Raw genomic sequence first — 22,348 nt, 5'->3', positions numbered from 1 at the left:
TTATAAATTATTTGAGGTAGTGGATAATCATAAATATGATTAGTTTTTTTATAATTTAGTTCATTAAATACTGACTGAATTTCCTAGTATTTCAATCTTTTATGTTTTTACGAACGGAAGTTATTTGACAATGAGTGTCAAACAATTCCAGTTTTATTTTATGATATAAGTGTTTTTGTAAGCTCATGAAAAAGCATTTTCCTTTATATTTTATATTTGCTAATTTACTAACGAGTTTTAAGAATATCTTATCCATTCAACTTGAGAAAAAATAATATTTTTTTAAATTAATAATGTTATATATAATCGTGAAATGTGTAAGCGTCGATAATTATTTTGAAAAAAAAGGTAGTATTTATTATTAAAAAATTAATTTTCATTTTATATGGGTCATATATTTATTTATTTATTTTTAAATAATTACGCAATATTTGTACAATTACAATTGTAAATTTCATTTTTCTTTTTAAATTCATCGATTTCATTTAATTTTTGTTTATTAACTAAATAGAATATTTCCAAGAGTATATACCGTTTTATTATACAAAATTAAAAAAAAAAAATGTTTATATATATAAATAAATCAAGGACGCTGTTACTATGCCACTCAATATTGTATTTTTTTTCTTTTTTCATTTCACATTTTTTAATATATTTAAATATTTTGAAAAAATTAAAAAAAAATATTAATACACTTAAAATCACTTCCTTAATCATTAAATAAAAAAAAATTAAAATTTTTTTTTTTTGGTGACCAGCTGTCATTTTGAGGGGACAAATGGAAAGGATATACTAACATTTTCCATAAATCAATAATTTATATTAGATGCTTACAAATAATGCGAACATAAAAGTCAAGATTCGTGTTCTTTCAACTTCAAATGTGATTTTCGTTAGGTTCATAAAAATTCGAAATTTATGGACATCATATTAAGAATAAAACGAAGATATTTATTCATTTTTGTTTCCTATACCTAAACGTTTTAGAATTCCATTTATTTATTTATTTTCTCTTGGATGAGATAAAGCGGGAGTGGCATAGCACCGTACTAACCAAAGACTGTGGCATCCTTCTTCCTATAACCAAACGCCCGTACTTAACTTGAGTCAACCAAACCCAAACGGCCCAAACCGGCCACTACACAAGAACAGCCACCCTTCGTCCTGAAATTTGAGATTTCATTCCTCTGCTCAACCCGACCCACCCACCTAAAATGCGCTCCAAACCCGAAAGCCAAACCTTCACAGCTTCGATGGAGCCGCTGTCGTCCGGCTCGGTGGACCCGATCTTTCACCTCCTCCGAATCGTCCCCTTCAGCTTCCTCCGCCCGCCCAAGCTCCGCCTCAAGCTCCCAACCCTAACCCTCCCCTCCCCGATGACCGTCTACGCCCTCGTCCTCCTTACCTACTTCATGGTGGTCTCCGGTATTGTATACGACGTCATAGTCGAGCCCCCCGGCATAGGATCCACCCAGGACCGCGCCACCGGCTCTGTACGACCCGTCGTCTTCCTTCCCGGACGCGTTAACGGCCAGTACATCGTCGAGGGCCTCTCTTCTGGGTTCATGTTCGTGCTTGGAGGCGTCGGCATCATCCTCATGGACCTCGCGCTCGACCGCAACCGCGCCAGATCCGTCAAGGTCTCCTACGCCACCGCGGGGATCTCCTTCGTGGTAATTGCTTACGTGATGAGTATGCTATTTATTCGGATCAAGATCCCGGCTTATCTTAGTTGAAGTTGCAATTCAGTTTGGAATCGTATATGTTTGTTCTATGTTCCGCGGGATTCTGTTCTAGGTTGATTTCTTGAGATGAATTTTTTGTATGGATCATGGATTTCTTCTTAACTCAATAGCGCTACTTATTAGGTTTTTCCTATTTATGAATCATTACCATTATTGTGGTTGTGTTGGATATTGCCATTATCTATTAGCACGTGATCTGCTCGAGTAGAATATTTCTGCATATCAGGACGACAGGACCATGGTTTGAATCATATATTCAGTTCTCATTTCCTGTTTATTTGTTTATGTAGGAATAAATGCAACGTTTTAGTTCTGGGATTTAAAGTTCCTACTTCGAATGATGCGAACTGATTGCTTGATGTTGTGACACGATTAGTCTAGCTTCATTTTGTCACCCCTACCTGAAATCCTGTATAAGATGTAAGTTTATGCATGAGCTATAATGCTGCATTTCTGGGCTAGATCAATAGCTTCTGTGTGTGTTGTGTCAAAGTTAGTGTCTGTATTTCTGCTTGCCCAAATATAATATAAAGTTTGAACATGAGATACCATGCTTCGTTCTTATTTTCATATTTTTTTGGTCTATGAATGGCTAGTTTGTGAATGTGCATGTGAGTTTCCTTAGGATTCAATGGCAGTCCTCAGGGCCAACAAAGCATAATAGAAGTCATAAACAATAGAGGCAAGCATACTCTGTACTAAAAAACAGATCAAAACATAAAATTCTAATCCTAATTGGGTGGGAATTACTGTATAATAGTATTTATTTATTTTGATAAATATCTGTATAATAGTATTTATGAATTTAAAAGGCTGTCTTGATCGGAAAATGGGGACTGTGACAATGTTGCAAAGTTCAAGTCTTTATTCTTGTGTGTGCGCGGGCGTGCGCATGCATGTTAATAGGAAGCCATTGTGGGTATATCTTGAGCTTTGATTGAATTGGCGACTGGTGAAGGGGTGGGCTGAGGACAACAAAAGCAGCATGAAAGGAGTATACTCTTTTGAACCAAAACATATAGTGATGTCTGACTGCATTTATGGTAATTTGCTTTTTGTTAACATTGCATTTGCTTGATTCCTCATTCTTATATTGTGATGTATCGAAAGCTAAATATAGTTGGTTGTTTTGATATAATATTTAAGAATTTAGGCAATTGTTTTAAAATCCAAATGGTAGAATGTGACGTGTGACCAGGAATTGAAATTTGAGCATGTAATTATGAGTGTATGGGCGCATGTGTGTGTTGACGGGGTGCTTCGTGCTGATTTTATTACCACTTGTGTGCTTCAGAGCTTGTCATGCATTCATGCTTTTGCATTTGCTTCCTTTTGATCACCATTTATTCTTTTAAGCTTTCCTCAACAGACATCACTTTTGTTTTCATAAGTAAAAGACATCACTTTCTTATTTCATGGTTAATTACTCGCCCTATCTTTTTCAATATCTATAGCACATTAGCCCAGCTAGAGCTGCTCATGCAAGGTTCTATTAAGGCTTTTATTCTTGGGACTTAAATCCTGCTCTTTTAGTTTCAAATTGCTGAAAATTTGCCTCATTTGCTTGTGAGCGCTGCTTAGCAATTTTTACAGCATGGTATCTCGTTGCTATCAATACTTCTATACTGATGGTTTTGAAAAGCAGCGGTTCTGCTGATTGATATCATTTTGGATGTCTCTCGTAGGCACTATCTGTTCATTTGTCACCTATTCTTTTAGGGTAAAATTTGCGTTGCACTCTCTATTTATCAAAACCGAGACAATGTACTAAAGAGTAGTAAAAATTACAACGTGCCTCTTCCGTTTAGATCCAATGTTTAAGATTACCTTTCACTTATCTTTTTCACTCATCTTGATGTGAAAAATATGTAAAAGAGAGTATTATTTTCTCCAAATTTGATAGTCTGAGGGTGTAAGTGCTGGTTTTGATAGTATGGTATGGGATAAAAGATTACTATCTTAATCACTTAGAAAAGGGCTTAATATTCATAAAAACTGTATTAAAAGGTAAACTAGTAACCATGATGTTTATTTGGTTTCCCCAGCATGATAACCATCTTGCATAGCAGCGTAGTAGATGATAGATACAGTGAAAGCAGCCCCACCCATCTTTCCGATCCCCTTGCGTATACCTAGGAGTAGGAGACATCTTCGGAAGGGCTCGTATACCCACAAACCCCCCCACCATATCTCACTTTACAGTCTACAAAAAAACTACATCACAAGGCCTACAATCAAACCCCAAATAAAACATTTACAGTGAAACATAACTCACAAATATTTAAGGGTTTTGTGTGTTCCAAAGATACTGTTGATTGCACCTCATCTAGTAAAGTATGTCCGGGGAGAGAAGAGGCGACGTGGGGAGAACATCCCCATATACCTTGGCGAAGCAAGGCCATCAATGGACCGATAGTCGGACATGATGAACCCATCACGGTCTTCGCGAGGGCCATGATGTCTTGTGTTCCCACTGAAGGTCCCATACTTGACCAACTTCCCAACCCACGATGATTTCTTCTTTTGCGGGCTCTTGTGGCCGGCATTCATCTTCTCACTTAGATACTCTCTCACAGCATGCATTCCTTGTTCCACCACGTCGCTAGGAGGTGAAGTGAGCGGGTTCCCATCCACACTGAGCTTCTGGAGCTTCTTGAGACAACCCATGGAGTCAGGCAGTGTTGTAATCTTGTTATAGCTCACATCCAGCTCGACAAGGTTGATGAGAAGGCCTATGGAATAGGGTAAGGTGTCGAGGTACTGGAAATTTTGGCTTACATTAAGGACTTCGAGGTTGATGAGGTTCTCGAGGTCTCTGGGGAGGGATCTGAGGCAATTGAGACGAGCATCCAAGACGCGCAGGGAGGTCAAGTGGGAGGTGGAGCTTGGGAGGAAGACCAACTTGTTTGAGTTGACAGAGAGCTTCTTGAGGTTAATAAGCTCAAAGCCAATGGTGTCTGGGAGCTTCATCAACTTGTTAAAGTTGGCATTCAGTTCTTCCAAGGATCTAGTACGTGAAAATAGAAAAATGTCAGCGGAAAAAAATCATACAAGTGTAATCATTACAAAAAAAATAAGTTTTTGTAATCAATTTATTGCAATAAAAAAACTATTCACAACCAATTATATCGACTTTTAACCAATCGGACGAGTCTCCCAAAAAAATATATGCATCCAAGAATTAGAAACATACTTTCAACATCAAGATTTCTATTAACCAATGATATTGACTTTTTGTTTATCCGTTTTTTCACTGTTTTAACTCATGAATGATCTGGTTTGGAGTACATTTTCTGAAGTGAAAATACTACTCACTTTGCCTCTAGTGCAAAAATATGTACTGTTTTTTTCTTCCTAAAACTCCCTGAAAAGGATAAAGCAAAAAGAAATTCCCCCCTCCCCCTTGTAGCAATGAGCGAAAAAATATGATCGATCTATCTTAATTTCTTACCGTATATCTTCTCTTTTATCTTTTCTATATATTATATATATATGAAAAATAATTTGTATAAGTATTATTTAAATCTTGATAAAAAAAACTATATCTCACCTTAAACTTTTTTTAAAAAAAAGTTGTTTTTTATTAATAAAATTCACTCCTTTGTAAAAAAATTAATGTTAGATTTGACTATTTAAGATGTAAGCATGTTACTTTGTCAAATAGCGTAGTCAGTTGTCATGCACATCTTTAAACAACTCAAATCAATCCCGTGCTCGTTGCAGATTGGAAGATATAATCCCAAGATGACAGATATAAAAAGAGCCACGTACGGTAGCTGTTAATGGCTAGATATTCATACAACTATAAATATTTTTTTTTTTTTTTGACTTTGTTCCTAGTCCTGAAAGTCAGATTCGCAAGAGTCGTATATATGTACCGTTTATCACACCCAAAACGAAGAATTTTCAACAATAAATTCTAGAATATGATTTAATTGTTCACACGACATAAATTGTCAAGTATCTTGACAACTTAGTTGTTCAGAGTTCACACGACAAAAATTATGAAAGCAACCCATATATGTTCTTCCCAATTATATGTTCTCTAAGAAAAATAACCCATAAGCTGTTTTTATGTATATATATATAAACATATTTAATAAGCTCAGATCGAATATATCTAAATTCTAATTATTCATGATGTAGTGAAGAGGATAATATCTTTTTTTTTTTTTTTTGGTTTTTGTATTTCTAATATATATATATATATTATATATGTGGACTTCGATCATGCTGCTTTGTACGCATGCGAGACAAATGCTGCCTTAAGTAAAAGATAATTAAAAGGAAAATGATAACATTATCACTCTATTATTACTTATTTATTATTTTTTTATTTGATTTTTTATTTTATTTAATGATTAAGAAAGTGGATAATAGTAAAGTTATATATTTTTTTAATTTTTTTAATTATTAAAGATATTAAAAAAATTCTTAAAAAAAATAAAAAAATCTAAAATACACATAAATAATAAATAGATAGTAATCCTACCACTACCCTAATTAAAAAGCACGAAGAGTGAGTTACTGGTGCATCTCTGTCGTCATTTATAACTACTTTATCCCAATGAAGGAAAGAGTCAATGGAGCAGAATATGCAGTAAATGCATGCATGCATCCTTTGTAAAAGTCAACAGAATCCCCATCCGAATATTTATTTATTCACACCAATTAATTTCATTCGTCTAAATACTGCTTGTCGTTGATCCTGCCCATGGAAAAAAAATGTCTTCCAGCCTCACTGTCCTGATATTTTTTTTTATCAGATTCTTATATATGAGTCCTTATCTATGAAAGATCTTAGAGACAACTTTGCAGCTATCATTTCTGCAACTATTGCTTTCAGTCTTTAATCTTAATTTATTTTGTCCATTAATATTTACGGTTCCTATAATAAAACTTGATGTGCCGCAATATGTTAAAAGCTCACGAGGAAAGGACAAACCTGCAGTTTTCAATGGTTTTTGGTAGGGAATCAATAAGGTTGCCGGAGACATTCAGAACCTTGAGCTTAGAAAGACAACCGATCGAATTTGGGAGCGACTTAAGCTGATTTGAGTGCACGTCCAATATCATCAGATTAAGCAGTCTCGCAATCGAGGACTCCGGTATGCTCTGTAAAATATTGAACCAAAATACATATATAATTAGCTCATACAAGTTAGAAGTCTCGGATAAAGAAAGTTCCAAATACTTATTTTTTATCAATCTTCTGCAGGCTCGTATTCAGAGCCACAATATAATTTAGGAGAGTTTTGCAAGCGATGGAGCATCTGGTTTTACCAGATTCTTAACAAGACTATTGCACAAAACAATCGACTATAATCCTTTTGTAAGTGGTCCTTTTGTTCTCCTTTAGAGATTGCTCAATCGAGAGAGAGAGAGAGAGAGAGAGAGAGAGAGAGAGAGAGAGAGAGAGAGCTTAACAGTACATATACAGTACTATAAAGGGTAAAGGATGCCAAAACAAGACGGAGAAGATGGAATTTAGTCTCATACGCGTTAAGGGAGGAAAATATAGGAGCCATATATATTATACTTGCTTCAGATGAAAGAGTCGATATTCGTACGTACCAGCGGAAAACAAAAGAATTTGAGCTTTCTATCGTTGATTATTTCCAGTAACTAGACGGCTTGTCACACTAAAATTTGTCTACTTCGAAACACACAGAGAAGCATATATATATATATATATCTTGAAGTACTGTAACTCCTCACCACGTACCGTCTCTACCGTTATAAAAGGTAAAGAATAAAGAATATTGTTGAAGGAAAATCTCAAATAGCTGCCGAAAATACCTGAAGATTGTTGTTGGAAAGGTTGAGATTGCAAATAGTGCCTAAACTAAGGGAAGGAGTAGGGAGAGACTCCAAGGACATGCCACTCAAATCCACTATTTCCAATCTCTCTTCCTCTATGGATTTCCTTCTCTCCATCCTGTTCCTCATATGCTGCTGCTGTTCGTGCATCATCCTTATAAACCCACCAAGATTTTCTTCTCTCTTTTTTCCCCCCCGAGAAAACTACTCAAAATTCTTATACAAGAGCCCAAGGAAGAGAGACAGAGAGAAATGGTCTACCTTACCTTGATTTTCGTTTGTTTGGGAAGAAAGAAGGTCATTATATTCAAACAAAGGGAAGGACTGTAAGGACGTACGGGATTAAGATTCTTAGGTAGCCGCCACGTAAGCCTGACGTTGGTTTTGGGGGGGTTGGAAGTACAAGGCCGTATAACAAGGAGTTGCGTGGCCATGTTTCCCACTTGATTAAGTCAACTCCTCCTTTTGTGTCGAAAAGCTGAAACCCCCACCACCACCCGTCGGCCGCGCGCGAATCTCGCCCTACTTTTCTCCTCTCTGCAATTATTTTGTGTCAAGACTAAATCCAACTTGTAATCTTTTACTTATTCATTCATTTTGGCAACAAGACAAGGGAGTTGTAAGTAGATGATGAAAATAGTAGTCCTCTTTATCCTTCTTTCCTCAATTCATATTTCATGAAATTATAATGAACACTCGCATACATACACGAATTAGACAGCGAAATAAAAACAGCATATATATATATATAACATGATCACTATGGAAAGCATGAGATATAGCCACGTACATGAAGGTTTCAAAAGGTCATCATTCTAGTCCTCACATTTTCCACCACTTAAAAAAAAAAAAAAGATAATGCATTTTCATCAGATTCAAAGGATCGGAGCATTAGAATCATCAAACCTATTCGCCAAATTAAATAAAAAAGAAAAAACTGATATGGATCACAACATGCTAATTAATTTAAGGTTGATAAAAGAGACAGCTTATGAAATTATACGGTCGAGATTCTTAATTCCATTGTAATTTATTCAGATCATCTTCCAGCTTGCAGGTACGGACATAAGGCTACGAACACGAGATTGACGTTTTGAGTAATATATAACAATATCAGGATTAACAAAAGAATAGAAATATTATCGAGAAGAAAGATCAGGTAGATGTCATCACGTACATGAGCAGACATATAATGTTGGAAGGGGCCGGGGGCTATCGAGAAGGACCCTTCATGCATGACCGGGACATGAGGATATGCTTTGCTTGTCGAAATTGAAAAGGAATATTGAGAATATATATGGCAGCTGCAAAATTTGACTAAAAAGGCTTCAGCCTTCATATTCACGATAATCTTCTCATTTCAAAATTGTTTTTCTTGGGACATTCGTAAGCACCCTAGTCATGCACCCATCTAAATTTTGTTCTGATTGAACGGAAATTACCAAATAACACATGATGATATCCCCCAGACCTTATATATAACCTGCAGGCATGCAAGACTATAAATTATCTGAATGTAGCAACATGCAGTACTGCTGCGATCAAATGAGAACAAAGTAGCCAGCGAAGAACAGGGCAAACAGGTCGATCAAAATGAAGATATTCTTTATTTTTTATTTTTTACTTTATTAAAAATGATATTCTATGTGATATATATTAGGTCAAAATCACCCATTTTACTTTCCGCCCCACGACAAACCACCATTTCAGAGATCATAATTTTGTGTATTAATTGTGGAGTCTGCATTAATTTGACAAGGATATTCATGCTCTCTTCATCTGCAAGAACAAGTTTATGAGCAGCGTAAATTACAAGGTTTATTTTTTAATGTTTATTGTCAATTAGTTTAGTTGGTTTTAGCCGTTGGCCCCACATTTTAGCTTACGTTCTTTGAATGTGTTTTTGTCACCTAGTATGTATTTTTTTTTTTTTAACTATTTATCATTTACCTTTATTATTCATATAAAGATAGAAGGTACCAACTGAATTACCCAAAAATTAACTTAAAATATTGAGGACTTTGGATATTTCTTCTAACAAAGATAAAGCAGCAACATGTATAGTGTCAAAACAATCTTTTCTTTTTAAATTAAAAAAAAAATATATTCATTATTTATTTATTCATCATCTTTTTATCATCTTATAACGTGATATTAAATAATAATTTATAAGTAAAATATAATATTTAATAATTTAATACGACCTTACAAAATGATAAGAAGATAATAAAAATTGAAATAACACGTAACATTAGTATTTAAATAAAATCAAAGTGTTTTGAGAAGTTTTCCAGCTAATGCAGGTTGCTTCAAAAATCCCTTTCATGCAGCCCCAAAATGGCAAAACACAAAAAAAAAAAAAAATCCTCATCCTATGCATATGATTGGCTGCACTGCATAATTAATTTCCAAATTTGATCAATTGTTTCTATTTTTATTTTTATATGATTTCAATCGTTTTATTTATTCACAATTATAGAGTTGATGCGAAAAGAAAATACATATGTGAGGAATAATACTCAATACAAAGTTTGAGATACGATTCTGAGGAAGTTCCTCTCCGGCTTCATAAATTCCCAGCTCCGACCAGTAGAAACGATGGAACGGGGGTGCGAAATTAGTTTAATAATATATACATCCGAAACAAACGAGAAAATAAATATATCGTATCGTCGACTTAGAAAAAACAAAGAGAAAGGGAGAAAAAATAATCATTTGAATGTAAATTAGTCCTGCCTCGCCTCGCCTCGCCAGTGACGACGAAGACGAAGATGGCGATGATCGTCAAACCCATCGGCACACACTTCATCCTCCGACGACCCAAATACCCAAATCACAATATCCACTCCTGTAAACACAAACATCATCATCGGCCTCTCACCGCAGCCTCCTGCTCTATCCATGGACCAAACTCTTCTTCTGAGGAGATCTCACTTCACCAAGCCCAAAAAATGGTCAATCAGTTCGACCCTAATGTTCCTATAGAAGAGGCTGTAACCCCGCCCAGCTCATGGTACACACACCCTTCCTTTCTCGAGCTCGAACTCCACCGCGTCTTCTACAGGGGCTGGCAGGCCGTAGGTTCGTCTGTATTTTCAGTTTGTTCATGACGGTAATTTGATGCAATAGCAGATTCTTATGTTAGCTTGTCTAATTTGAACACTGCTTTAACGGAAGTTTTTTTTCTCCTTTTGGTGAGTGGGGGGAAGGATGTCAAATTGTGAGAAATCTTAGGGTAAATTTTCCCACCTATATTTGTTTGATGGATAAAAGGATTGGATGTAGTAAAAGGGAGTCAGAAAAGAAAACAAATTCGAAGATTTAAAAAAAAAAAAATTCCATTTTTTTTAAAGAAATTAAAGCGAGGGTTAGTAAACTTTACCATATGAACATTCACAATACTTCTTGTATCACATTTCCAAGTTTTATTTTGTATAGGGTATTATTTGTCACCAATGATTATCATCTGCTTTGCTTTGGCTCTTGTTTTTTAGGATATATTCAACAAATAAAAGATCCCCATGACTTTTTCACTGGCAGGTACACACTATTATTTGTCAACATTTTTCTATCCCGTATACACTAATGTTTTGTTTGGTTGAAACGCTCCTCTTTTTCATCCTCTTATTACTCGAACATGTTGCCACTTGGAGTTTGCTGATTACTTACCCTCCATTTGGTTCTTGGAAGAGGAAAGGAATATGCTTAAGAGTAGCTTTCTTTTGTAATGATTTTATCATTTTCCTTTCCTTTCTTCATTGTCTCTGAGAACCAAATGGAGGAATTATTATTAGCAGATTGGGAGATGTAGAATTTGTGGTTTGTCGAGATGATAGTGGGAAGGTTCATGCTTTTCACAATGTTTGTCGCCATCATGCCTCTCTGCTTGCATCAGGAAGCGGACAGAAGTCATGCTTTGTGTGTCCTTATCATGTAAGTTTCATGTATTTCTGAGGAAAGTCATATTTTGACCATTGTTATTATCTCGGTTTCTCTATTAAAGAAAAGCTAGTGACACTCACTTATGCTACAACACCACTGGGTTCCGACAGGGCTGCATAGCTGTGTAAATGACATTTGTTTGCACTTCTGTTATCTATAATGGCAATGGCAAATTTCAACCCTCATCACGTCTTATAAAATCATTCAAAATGTAGATTAATGATGTGTGAAAAAAAAGTTACTCCTTAAAAAGCGTAGCATTATGTGATTCAGGATAATAATTAACTCTCCAACTTAATTTTTTTTCCTATCCTACCAACGGGAAACAATCATTTGATCATATCTGATTGACAGTTGGAGAATTTTGGTTAACAAGATTTAGCACATCATTCTTAATTTATGTGGTGAGAGACTCCATTAAGATGGTAATTGTTAAAAGCTTGCATAGGCTCGCTTAAAGTGCAAAGGCAAGCACCAGAGATCAGCATTTCTCTATCACTAAAGCGAAGTGCAAGAAATAAGAGCACCTAAAGCACAAAAGGTGTGTGATTATGGATGAAATGGCAAGCCAAAGATTAAAACAATACTGCCTGCACACACGCAAACGTTTTGAGTCTCACCAAGGCTTCTAGGAGTTTTACCTAGAAGCCCCAGCACATCCGCCTGAAATTGTAGGCCTACCATGAGGATGGTATGAAGAGTCTTTTGAGACACTGGTATGCAGTCTTCATCACTGAAGATAAATTTCAAACTTTTAGCCTTTGTTACGTCTCTTTGAACCCAAAAACTCATACTATAGACTTCAATCTCTTTACAATCTTTCTTTTGACCCAGAAACTCATGCTATCACTGTAATTCACAATAGAGTATTTTGTTTATTCTGTTATGGAAAGCACGGTCTGGGACCAAAATTTTCGGTCCATCATTTTCTTGGACTGATATATTATAACTATATATTATAGTTATACATTAAAGAATATAATAATACATTGATCTAAATATATATAGTTATAGACTTAATACCAATACTATAACTAATAACTGTACTAGTAGTATTACTAATATACTATATGTTAGTGATTAAATTGGTAATACTATATTAAATAATACTCTATGTAATTATAGAGATTTAATACTAGCATATTAAGTTAACTATACTAATACTATTATAAATTTGTACATATACTATAATTTATGCAATTATTTATATAAATAATATATATAATTTTTTTTTTTTTAAATTTTTCATTCGGTCTGGTCTGGGGTGAAAAATCCCTAGACCGCGGACCGGACCGAATGAGTTCGGTCCTCCCATTTTTGGACCGGACTGGACAGGACCAATTCAGTCCAGTTGGTTTATCCGGTTCGGACCGGCCGATGCTCTCCCCTAATTCTATATTTTATTGGCTAATTTTAACAGGAAACCCTAATCTTTTTGACAGGCATGGACATATGGGTTAGATGGACACCTTGTCAAGGCAACTAGGATAATGGGAATTCAGAATTTCAACGTAGATGTATGCTGTGAAATTCCTGTTTTAGTTATTGCATTCCAATTCTTGTTATTGATCTTCCAAACTGAGGGGTAATTTGGTTCATTTCTCTGGCTGTGGAGGGTAGGAGTTTGGCCTTATACCGATAAAAGTAGCTACTTGGGGGCCATTTATTCTTCTCAACTTGGACAAACGGATATCTCCTCTGAGAGAAGCTGATAGTGATACTGTGGCAGATGAATGGCTTGGTAGCTGTTCAGAGATACTGAGCACTAATGGGGTTGATTCTTTACTAAGTTATGTTTGTAGACGTGAATACACCATTGAATGTAACTGGAAGGTCTGTTCCTCTATCAATATTACTTTGAAATTAGGCTCCATAAACATGATTGTCTTTTGGAAGCTTGGCCTCTTATGATGTCTCCTACAGTCCAACTTCTAATGCATGGTAGATGCTCTTAGTATTAAGAAACCGTTTTCAATTTTAATTCTTTGATGTGGTGGTTATTTTTTTATTCTAGACTCTTGACAAAGGTTTAGTCTTTCCAATATTAAGATTCTAAAATTAAATGGTTCAGAGATTATAAGGGATCTATATCTACTCTGTTCAGTTTGACGGCATTTTACACAGACTCAGTATTTTTATAGACTTTTTTATCGGTTCATTATTGTAGGTGTTTTGTGACAACTACTTAGATGGTGGATATCATGTGCCATATGCGCATAAAGGCCTAGCATTTGGTCTTCAGCTTCAATCCTACTCCACTACAGTATGATTCATCATTTATTACCTTCTGGAAATTGTACTCATGTTTTAAAAAATATGGCAGTATGCTTCTCAAAGTCATGAAGACCTTCGCATGCTCTCTGAATTATTTATTTGAACCTTCTAGCAATGGTTGTTTAATTACTCAGGCTTATTGATGGTAGTCGTTTTATCTAATCGTTTGCTGTTGATGAGATAGATTTTCGAAAATGTTAGCATCCAAAGTTGTGAAGGTGGCACAATGGAGAGGAAAGATGAGTATGATAGGCTTGGATCAAAAGCTCTATATGCTTTCGTTTATCCAAATTTTATGATCAATAGGTACTGTATAGTCATTATAAGTAATGGTTGATCTATTTGTTACTTCCATGGATTGGTTCAGCTAGTCTGTTTTCTCTTATAATTTGGGCTCTATCTGTGGTCTTAGATATGGACCTTGGATGGATACCAATCTAGTTCTTCCACTAGGACCCAGGAAATGTAAAGTGGTATTTGACTACTTTATTGAAGCTTCTCGTAAGGTACTCTCTCTCTTTGTCTTCAAATAGACTGTTGTTTATCCATAATTTGCGCTAGTATGTATAAATTGAAGAAAGTTAGATCTAAAATCCATGATGGCATGTTGTAAGTTGGTTCTTCCCAGCCCATAGATGTTTATCTCTTCATAGGTATTGGCTCTGCTGTGTCCTGTATTAAATTTTACTTTTCAGACAAATCTTTAATTTTCGAGGCATGATATTTTTTAATGTATCTGAGTCCATGTTGCCTGCTGTGTTTCACACATCAGATTGAGTTGATTGCGTTCAGGCTCCCCAGCTGAAACACTACATATAAAAAGTCTGCATTGACATGAAAGTTTCAAGCAGACTGTAGTTTAACTTTATGTAACATTATGACGTGCATGCTTTATACATTTTACCCACCAGTAATGTTATATTAGCACACATTTATGTTCTCAAAAAGCTGAGATAGGTAAATCTGTAGTAGCGTCTGGCATAGCCATCTTCTGTGTTCTCAAACAGAGACCACACTGAGATACGTGTGAAATTTATGCAAAATACTTAGGTAAAACCATTTGTTTTCTGTTGCTTGTGGCTTTCGCCAGTGGACATTCAGTGCTTATAACCTTTTTAGGAACGTTGGCCAAAACCAAGAAAAGAAAAGAAAAGTTTGAAAGTCTGTTTTATATATGAAAAGGATTGCAATGTACCCTAATGAACTTTTACCTCTTTTCTTCCCGCCTCAGGATGACAAAGCTTTCATAGAGAAAAGTTTAGAAGATAGTGAAAGGGTACAGGTACAAACGATATGTTAAGTCCATCAAATTGGATATCATTTCTGGTGCAACAATGTTTTAGCCTAATGGAATTAAAAACAAAACGTGCAGATAGAAGATATTGTGCTATGCGAAGGTGTTCAAAAGGGCCTCGAGTCCCCTGCATATTCTACCGGCAGATTTGCTCCTACGGTTGAAAAGGCCATGTACCATTTTCATGGTCTACTTCATCAAAACCTGACACATGATTACCTGGTTTGGTAGATATCATGATGTAAGAACTTTTATTGTTATTCTTTTTTAAATCTTCCCTGTTAACTTCAAGCACGCAGTTGCATACCAATTGTTTACCCTCTTTATTTTCACGGATCTTTCATGGGAATTGTGTGCATACATTATTTTAAAGGTTGGGGTCAATGTAATACAAAAGTCGAGGGGGGTAATAAAAAGGGAAGCCATGAATTTACAAGCAAAACATGAAAAAGAATAAATCAGTCGAGAAGGAAAATATATCGCAATGCCATCCATACAAGTATAGTACTGTAATGACACCTTTTGCAATCAGAAAACAATAACACGGAAAGAAACAATTATAATTTATAACAGTTATGTACCTCAACTTCAAGAATTACACTTAATTTAAGTTCCAATCATGTATAAGATCCACCAGTCCCAGAAACCCAACTCCAGGTGTAGATCCAAGTCAGCAAAATCATTCCACGCTCATTCTTGTTAGAGAAGACAACTCCGGTAAAAAAAGCGGATGGCTCATTAGCAACGCCATGTTCCATCAAACGTAAATCACTGTCATCCTAGAAACCGAAAGAGAAAAGAATCCCACAAGGCAAATCTACAAGCGCGGCAGACAACTCCCTCAAACCCTCTACCAACTAACAATAGCATGCAAGGCTGCAAGAAGAGAAATAGGTTTTTTTTTTTTGTTTCCAAATATAAGTAACGAAAAAGAGAGACTTCACCAAATCTTAAAAGCCGTTACAGTTCGATAAAGATGATAAGCTTTCTTACTTCAAGAAGTTTGTCGTCGCCGGAATCTTTGAAAATACTTATGGACCGGAGTTTCTGGAACAGGTATCAGTTTCCCAAAAACAGCTAGGGGCCAACTGGAGAGAGAGAGAGAGAGAGAGAGAGAGAGAGAGTATGATTAATTTCAAGGGGAAAGATGAAGGTTAGCTCTTTAACCAGTAATGATGCATGCCTATCTATAGTATTCATAAGGACGAATCTTTTCGAAGTAGTCAGATAGATTTTTTTTGATCGGTAGATAGGCCTTCCAAGATAGCTAATGACCGTGAAAATCATCTTAAAAATTCACTTTGAAGGAAAATTTCCCAAACAAACATGGTTGAAATGCAAGATGCACCAAAACATCTTGGAAGTAACCCCCCCTAAACCACTTCATACCATTACCAACTCACCTCATAAAACCAATAATGACGGATATCAGCCACTGTGACCAATTCAACTTCACTGTCGAAGTAAACTTCCCTAGAAACTCAATGATAATAACCTAAACAACACAAAGAAATGCTTAGTCCATGGAAGATAATAAAGTGAACAAAGCAAATAAAAATAGCCTACATGAGTATCACCTGAAGAATAACAGTTAGTCCTACTATCCCCATGAAAAGATAGTTTTTCGTAATTCCTTTGAAGATGTTATATTCATCTGGCTTCCGAGCATTAAATTCATTAAAAACCTGCAGTTGGACAAATCATATCATTCGCATGCTTAATCTCTAACATATCAGTGTATAGCAATTTTCTATCCAATGACACATCTAAGAAAAATTTACTATCCCATGGTAGTGAGCTCTGATTGTTCTGACAGCTTTATGGGCACAAATGAAACACAATGGAAAACTTTTTAACAAGCAAGATGAATTTTTATTAATGATCAAAAGGGCACCATCCAAGTGCACAAGGAGCGCATATACACCTAGTTATAAAACGTTAAAAAAGAGCAAGCAAATTCTGGAAGCTGAGGCTAGGGAAACATAAATGGGCAGCCATCCAATAGTAGTGTACTGAAAGAAATAAAGCTTAGAGTTCCTCCATTGTCTTTGCACTACCTTCAAAGCTACGACCTTTTTTTTTTTTTTTTTTTTTTTCTTTTTTGTTAGAAGTAAAATTAAGATTTTATTAATAAAAAAGAGTACACATGAAGTATACAAAGAAAATACCTAACAAGAACTCAGAACTAGAGTTATTTTTTTTTTGGGCACCGGGTGTTTGAGAACACAGTACAGACTAATCCCGGAGATGCATAGGCCCTCGGCAAAGAGTTTCCAGCAATGCACCTTAGATAATTCAAGGGGAAATTCCCCAAGTCTGATTGCCCCTTCGATTCATACATAATAAAAACTAGATTGTAGATCTATGAGAACTTAGCTATAGGACTGTATGGTCATTGGTAATAATGTTTCCATGTAATAACCAAATACCAATAAAAACTGAAGATAGTCAAAGACAGAGAAGCGTAAATAATTTAACTTGCTTGTCCTATAAATTTAGCGAGTTAAAGGTTACCTGACAAAGGACAAAGGAATTGAATATTAAACTATTCTTCACTTTGTTGGCATGGTCGGGGATGGAATCCTCCAAATTCAGTAAACTCCTACCTTGGAAATGGAGAATAAGCAAGACAGTCACTTGATATAGAGCCTGCAATTTTCCAATCAACATTTTTTTATAAGTAATTTCCCAATCAAAATTTTTTTTTAATCAGTAAATAAGAATTTTATTACAATAGGCGAAGCCTAAGACATTAACACTGCAGACAGCTGAAACACACTGCTAGTGAACCTTTTTTTTTTTGGATAGGTAAAAGAAATTTTATTGATCCTCGTAAATAGGCAAAGCCCGAGTACATAGGGAGTATACAAGAAAAGCCTAGTTACAACACTGCCAGTGAACTATAACCACCAAAGAAAAAAAGAAGAAGCATTACCTGTATCAGCAAATTCCTCCACATGATATTTGTTATAAGAGGTTCTCTGGGGAAAAAAAAAAAAAACACGACAAATCATCAGAGTATTTCAGAAAACCACCAACGTAAATAAATGATACCTAATTGTTTATTTCCATATAAAAGCTGAAAAATACAGGAGACATGCCAGCCAATAAAAAATTGACAAGCATTGAATAACATTATCAGAGAAAATAAATGAAAAAGAGAACACTTCCAGCTGGTCCTGAAAAGCCATTGGTCCATATCGGCACTATAGAATTTTCATACATCATTAAAAAGGAATTAATAAGGACATAAGTTAATGGAATTATAACTTCAAAATCATTTCTTACTCCCAAGGAAGCTTTCCCAAGGTGGCCAGATTGGCATAGCATGGCACCACCTCAGAAAAGCTTCCTCAGGAGTAAGAAATGATCATGAAGTTGCAATGCCATTTAATTTATGAGTTTACAATTAGTTTAAAGACAACCGAATATAATTAAAGCTCCCATAACCGAAAAACTACCTTCGGCCTACTGGTGACCGGTGCATCAGGTGATCAGTTGGTGGTTCTGTAGCTAATGCTAGAGCTCCAAGAGTATCCATGATAAGATTAACCCAAAGAAGCTATAAAAAGAGAAAGGATAGTCAAGCCATTGGAGAGAGAGAGAGAGAGAGAGAGAGAGAGAGAGAGAGAGAGAGAGAGAGAGAGAGAGAGAGAGAGAGAGAGAGAGAGCAAAAACCTGCACAGCATTTAGTGGGACATCGCCAGAGGAAACAGCTGCCACAACATTTATAATCAGAGCTGCTACGTTCACTGTAAGTTGGAACTGAATGAATTTTTGAATATTTGCATATACCGATCGACCCCATCTGACAACCTACATTCAGTAGAAATGAAAAATAAAAAAAAATCATTCGTGAGGAGAACTTTGTCCCTGAAATATGGGGCACAAAATAAATCCACTTGGTTTCAGACTTGGTGCTACCCAAGGTCATCATTCTCTTTGGTTTGCACAACCACAAAATACCATACTGCTTTTTGAAAATAACAAATTTGAAATTAATGAACTTGTGGCCAGGATAATATCAAAGACAAGCTCATGAACTAGTGGGTCCCAGTTCCATTCAAGTGACTTTTAACAGACATGAGAGTCTTATTGTTTAATTACAAGAACCTTCAAACAGAACAAAAGTCACTGATCTCGAACACAAACTAAATGTCATTTACCCCAAGAAAGGAACTTGGAGGACAAAACTAACCTTCACAACAGAAGCAAAATTGTCATCCAAGATGATGATATCTGAGCTCTCTTTCGCAACCTCTGTCCCTGAAATGCCCATTGCAAGACCAATGTCTGCCTAAACTCCAAAATAATAGAACACCGATCAAGACCAATAAAATAGAAAATTAAGTTCTAAATTGAAACGATATTATTTTATATCTAATATGTTTCAAAGTTACAGGCAACACCACAAGGCTCAAACAAGAAGCCAAAACAGGTTTTCAGCCAAACTGCAGTTGCATGATGGAAACAGCCACTTGGATTCACAGTTACTTTGTTCCACTCTGAAACTCAGATGGTCAACATTTCTAAGGACCCCGCTCTTCATACATACAGATGGCCATTCCATTACTATAACGCACATCTTTCTCTGATTTTTCAAAGTTAATCTCTTCCCTAAGGCTTCTGTCTATATTTGTGTGTGTGTGTGTGTGTAACTCTACCCCCAATCAGTTCTCCAAAGACTTCTAAGTAAATGAAGAGCCTATGCAGTGAGCACATGACAAGGCATGGTAAAAAGATTTGACCGTGAGAATTGGTCCTTGCCACCTCCTCTCACTTGAGATAATACAAAAGATGAAAGAACGAAGAAATTGACTCCATCCCCAAATCTTGGATCAATCATCCACCACGAATTCCACTATTAATACTACTTGTAGTAGAAACAGCTATATCAAAGGACAAATATAAGACAAGAAAAGAAAGATATAGAAGACGTTGTCAAACCTCATGTAGAGCAGGGGCATCATTAGTGCCATCCCCAGTTACGGCGACTACATGCCCTTTCTTTCTCAACGCTTGCACAAGCAAAAGTTTGTCATTGGGAGAAGATCGCCCCATCACCTATATATTACACAAGAAGGTTAATCTTTATACCAGTTTGTCTTAAAGAAGTTAAACCAACAATTCTGAACATGTAGTAGAACATACAGATATCTTATCTGCAATTTCTTCTCTTTCTATATCTGACAAGGCACGGAATGTCTTTCCTTCAATGAGATTGGGCTCAGTGGCATCTGCATCAGAACTCAGTATTCCAGATTCCAAGGCAATTGCTTTTGCAGTTTGAAGATTGTCACCGGTGACCATGCGCACCTATAGGTCAGAACAAAATATTACTTCTTTCACAACATGTATCACAGTACACTCATACCACCATGATCAACGTAGACCTGTCAAGAAAATGAAAACCATAAACAGCACCAAATATGGGAAACAAAGGTTTTTAACGAACCTCTTCAAAACTACACAGCAACAAATTCACATAACTGATAAAGCTAGCAGTATTTTAACATATTTGCTGTTACAGCAATCTTTAGACCAGAACTTTAACATCATATTATGAAATGTTCTGGATATGAAATATAAAATAAAGCACTAGATGAAGCAATGCTGAAGACATTGGGTATTATACTATTAAAATGTACCATGTTCATAGACAGTGGATGTATTCTATGTACTTTTTTATGTGTGCGTATTATGGTAATCAAGTTTCACTAAATACCACAGAAAACAAAGGATAGAAAAGTAAGCTAGTCCATAATTCTTAATATAGACGAATATGGCAATTGAAAGAGAGTATTGAATTATGATTCAAGCCTTCATTGTAGATAATGGTACTAAGGGTTTGGAGACTTCCGTCCGTTTGGAGACTTTGGTCCGTTTGGAGTTCAAACCAAGTAGGAGTTGAGGTCCAAATGGAGGATGCAATGTAGTAATTCTATCATGAAGAGGTCAGCATTCACTAGAGTTGCTAATTGTAAGGGGGCTTGTGGCTGAGAGAGTTTTTGGGGTTTTGGTAGTAGTGCAGGAGAGGAGACTGATGCGCAAGTGTAATCAGGTTGTATATTATGGGCACTGCCCAATTTATTGTACAGCTTCTTTACAGAGGAATAAACTTGCATCTCAAAAATTGATCGATTGCGTCAACAGGTCTTGAACATTACAAGCAACTTAAATTTTAAAACACACAAAGTACCTTAACGCCAGCATTTTGGCATAGTTGCACAGCATCTTTCACACCAGGTCGACAAGGATCCTGCATTTGAACATTAAGTACAGAAACTAAGAAGGGATTAACTTTCAAAAAGACAATAATAGAGTAATATTTTCTCCATAAATTTTGGATGATGCCCCAAAGACAAGCTCTCTAAATAGAAAAACTGATCCAAAATTGTTGTTGGACTTTGTGAACCATTAAAAGCACCACAACAAAGCTACGGCCATATTGAAAAAGAAAATGTATCAAACATGGGAAAGAGGTGAAATAAATTTAGACAAGAATTCTACAGAAGATATGCAGAGCTAGAGGCATTACAGCACAATGGCATGTCCATATCTCAGGCCCAAAAACTGATACATTTATTTTTTTTTTCCTGTTTTGCTCCACATACCCACCCAGTAGATCCCGAACCAACAAATTCGCCCTCAACCCATAGTTATAGGGGAGAAGGTGCCAATTGAGTTAAAGCTCAATGTCCAACAAGAACGTAAAACTACAAAAATGGAGAATTTAGAAAGAACTGTGGCCAAGTCAATTACAGAAATTATTCACAAGGTAAAATTATTTCACAAACAAGTAAATGGCACCAAATACAAACCTTGCAATATGTGAGTGTGCGTGATTTCTGTGAAAATTTATACCTTGATGCCTACAAGAGCCAGCAATACAAGATCATTCTCAGGTAATGCCCACTGATCTAGTTGGTCTTCACCAGATGGAACCTCTTCCAATTTATATGTTCTATATGCTATGGCAACACAACGCAAACTACCAGCCGCCATATTCTCAATTGCTTTCTTAAAAAATTTCACCTGCAAACCAAATTGAACTTCACTAAAAGGATCAAAGCTAGAACAGAAACATGCAAAATACTTGTACAACCAGCTAAAAAACAAGTTATACACTACATAGTATAGACGTTAAGAAAGGCAAAGTTGCAACTATATCTCTAGATAAAGTTCTTCACTTAACAGCATATCTTTCAAGTGTAGATTCCATATGACATCCAACTATTACCCAAGCTGAAACGAAAAAAAGGAAAAAGAAAGC

General features: G+C 35.9%; 3 protein-coding genes across 3 annotated transcripts; 2 read left to right on the top strand and 1 right to left on the bottom strand.

The window, feature by feature from the left end:
- Positions 1-1,044: 1,044 nt before the first annotated feature.
- On the top strand, positions 1,045-2,022 carry LOC122314830 (putative oligosaccharyltransferase complex subunit CG9662). Its single transcript, XM_043130445.1, has one exon. The coding sequence runs from the start codon at positions 1,215-1,217 to the stop codon at positions 1,734-1,736; it is 522 nt and encodes a 173-aa protein (XP_042986379.1). The 5' UTR covers positions 1,045-1,214; the 3' UTR covers positions 1,737-2,022.
- A 1,662-nt stretch (positions 2,023-3,684) lies between these two features.
- Positions 3,685-7,851, bottom strand: LOC122314829 (plant intracellular Ras-group-related LRR protein 6-like). Its single transcript, XM_043130444.1, has 3 exons — positions 7,545-7,851; positions 6,691-6,860; positions 3,685-4,752 (listed from the first exon to the last, which is right to left on the bottom strand). The coding sequence occupies exons 1-3, from the start codon at positions 7,716-7,718 to the stop codon at positions 4,068-4,070; spliced, it is 1,029 nt and encodes a 342-aa protein (XP_042986378.1). The 5' UTR covers positions 7,719-7,851; the 3' UTR covers positions 3,685-4,067.
- A 2,212-nt stretch (positions 7,852-10,063) lies between these two features.
- On the top strand, positions 10,064-15,424 carry LOC122314828 (choline monooxygenase, chloroplastic). The gene is made up of 10 exons (XM_043130443.1): positions 10,064-10,646; positions 11,060-11,105; positions 11,363-11,498; positions 12,950-13,024; positions 13,128-13,340; positions 13,675-13,770; positions 13,966-14,087; positions 14,194-14,287; positions 15,013-15,063; positions 15,154-15,424. Exons 1-10 carry the CDS (start codon positions 10,337-10,339, stop codon positions 15,304-15,306), a joined length of 1,296 nt encoding a protein of 431 aa, XP_042986377.1. The 5' UTR covers positions 10,064-10,336; the 3' UTR covers positions 15,307-15,424.
- Positions 15,425-22,348: the final 6,924 nt, after the last annotated feature.

This window comes from Carya illinoinensis, chromosome 7, assembly GCF_018687715.1.
Source record: "Carya illinoinensis cultivar Pawnee chromosome 7, C.illinoinensisPawnee_v1, whole genome shotgun sequence".
NCBI classification, from domain to species: Eukaryota; Viridiplantae; Streptophyta; class Magnoliopsida; order Fagales; family Juglandaceae; genus Carya; species Carya illinoinensis.
The sequence above is the reverse complement of the archived record's forward strand: the minus strand, read 5'-3'. Positions and strand labels throughout refer to the sequence as shown.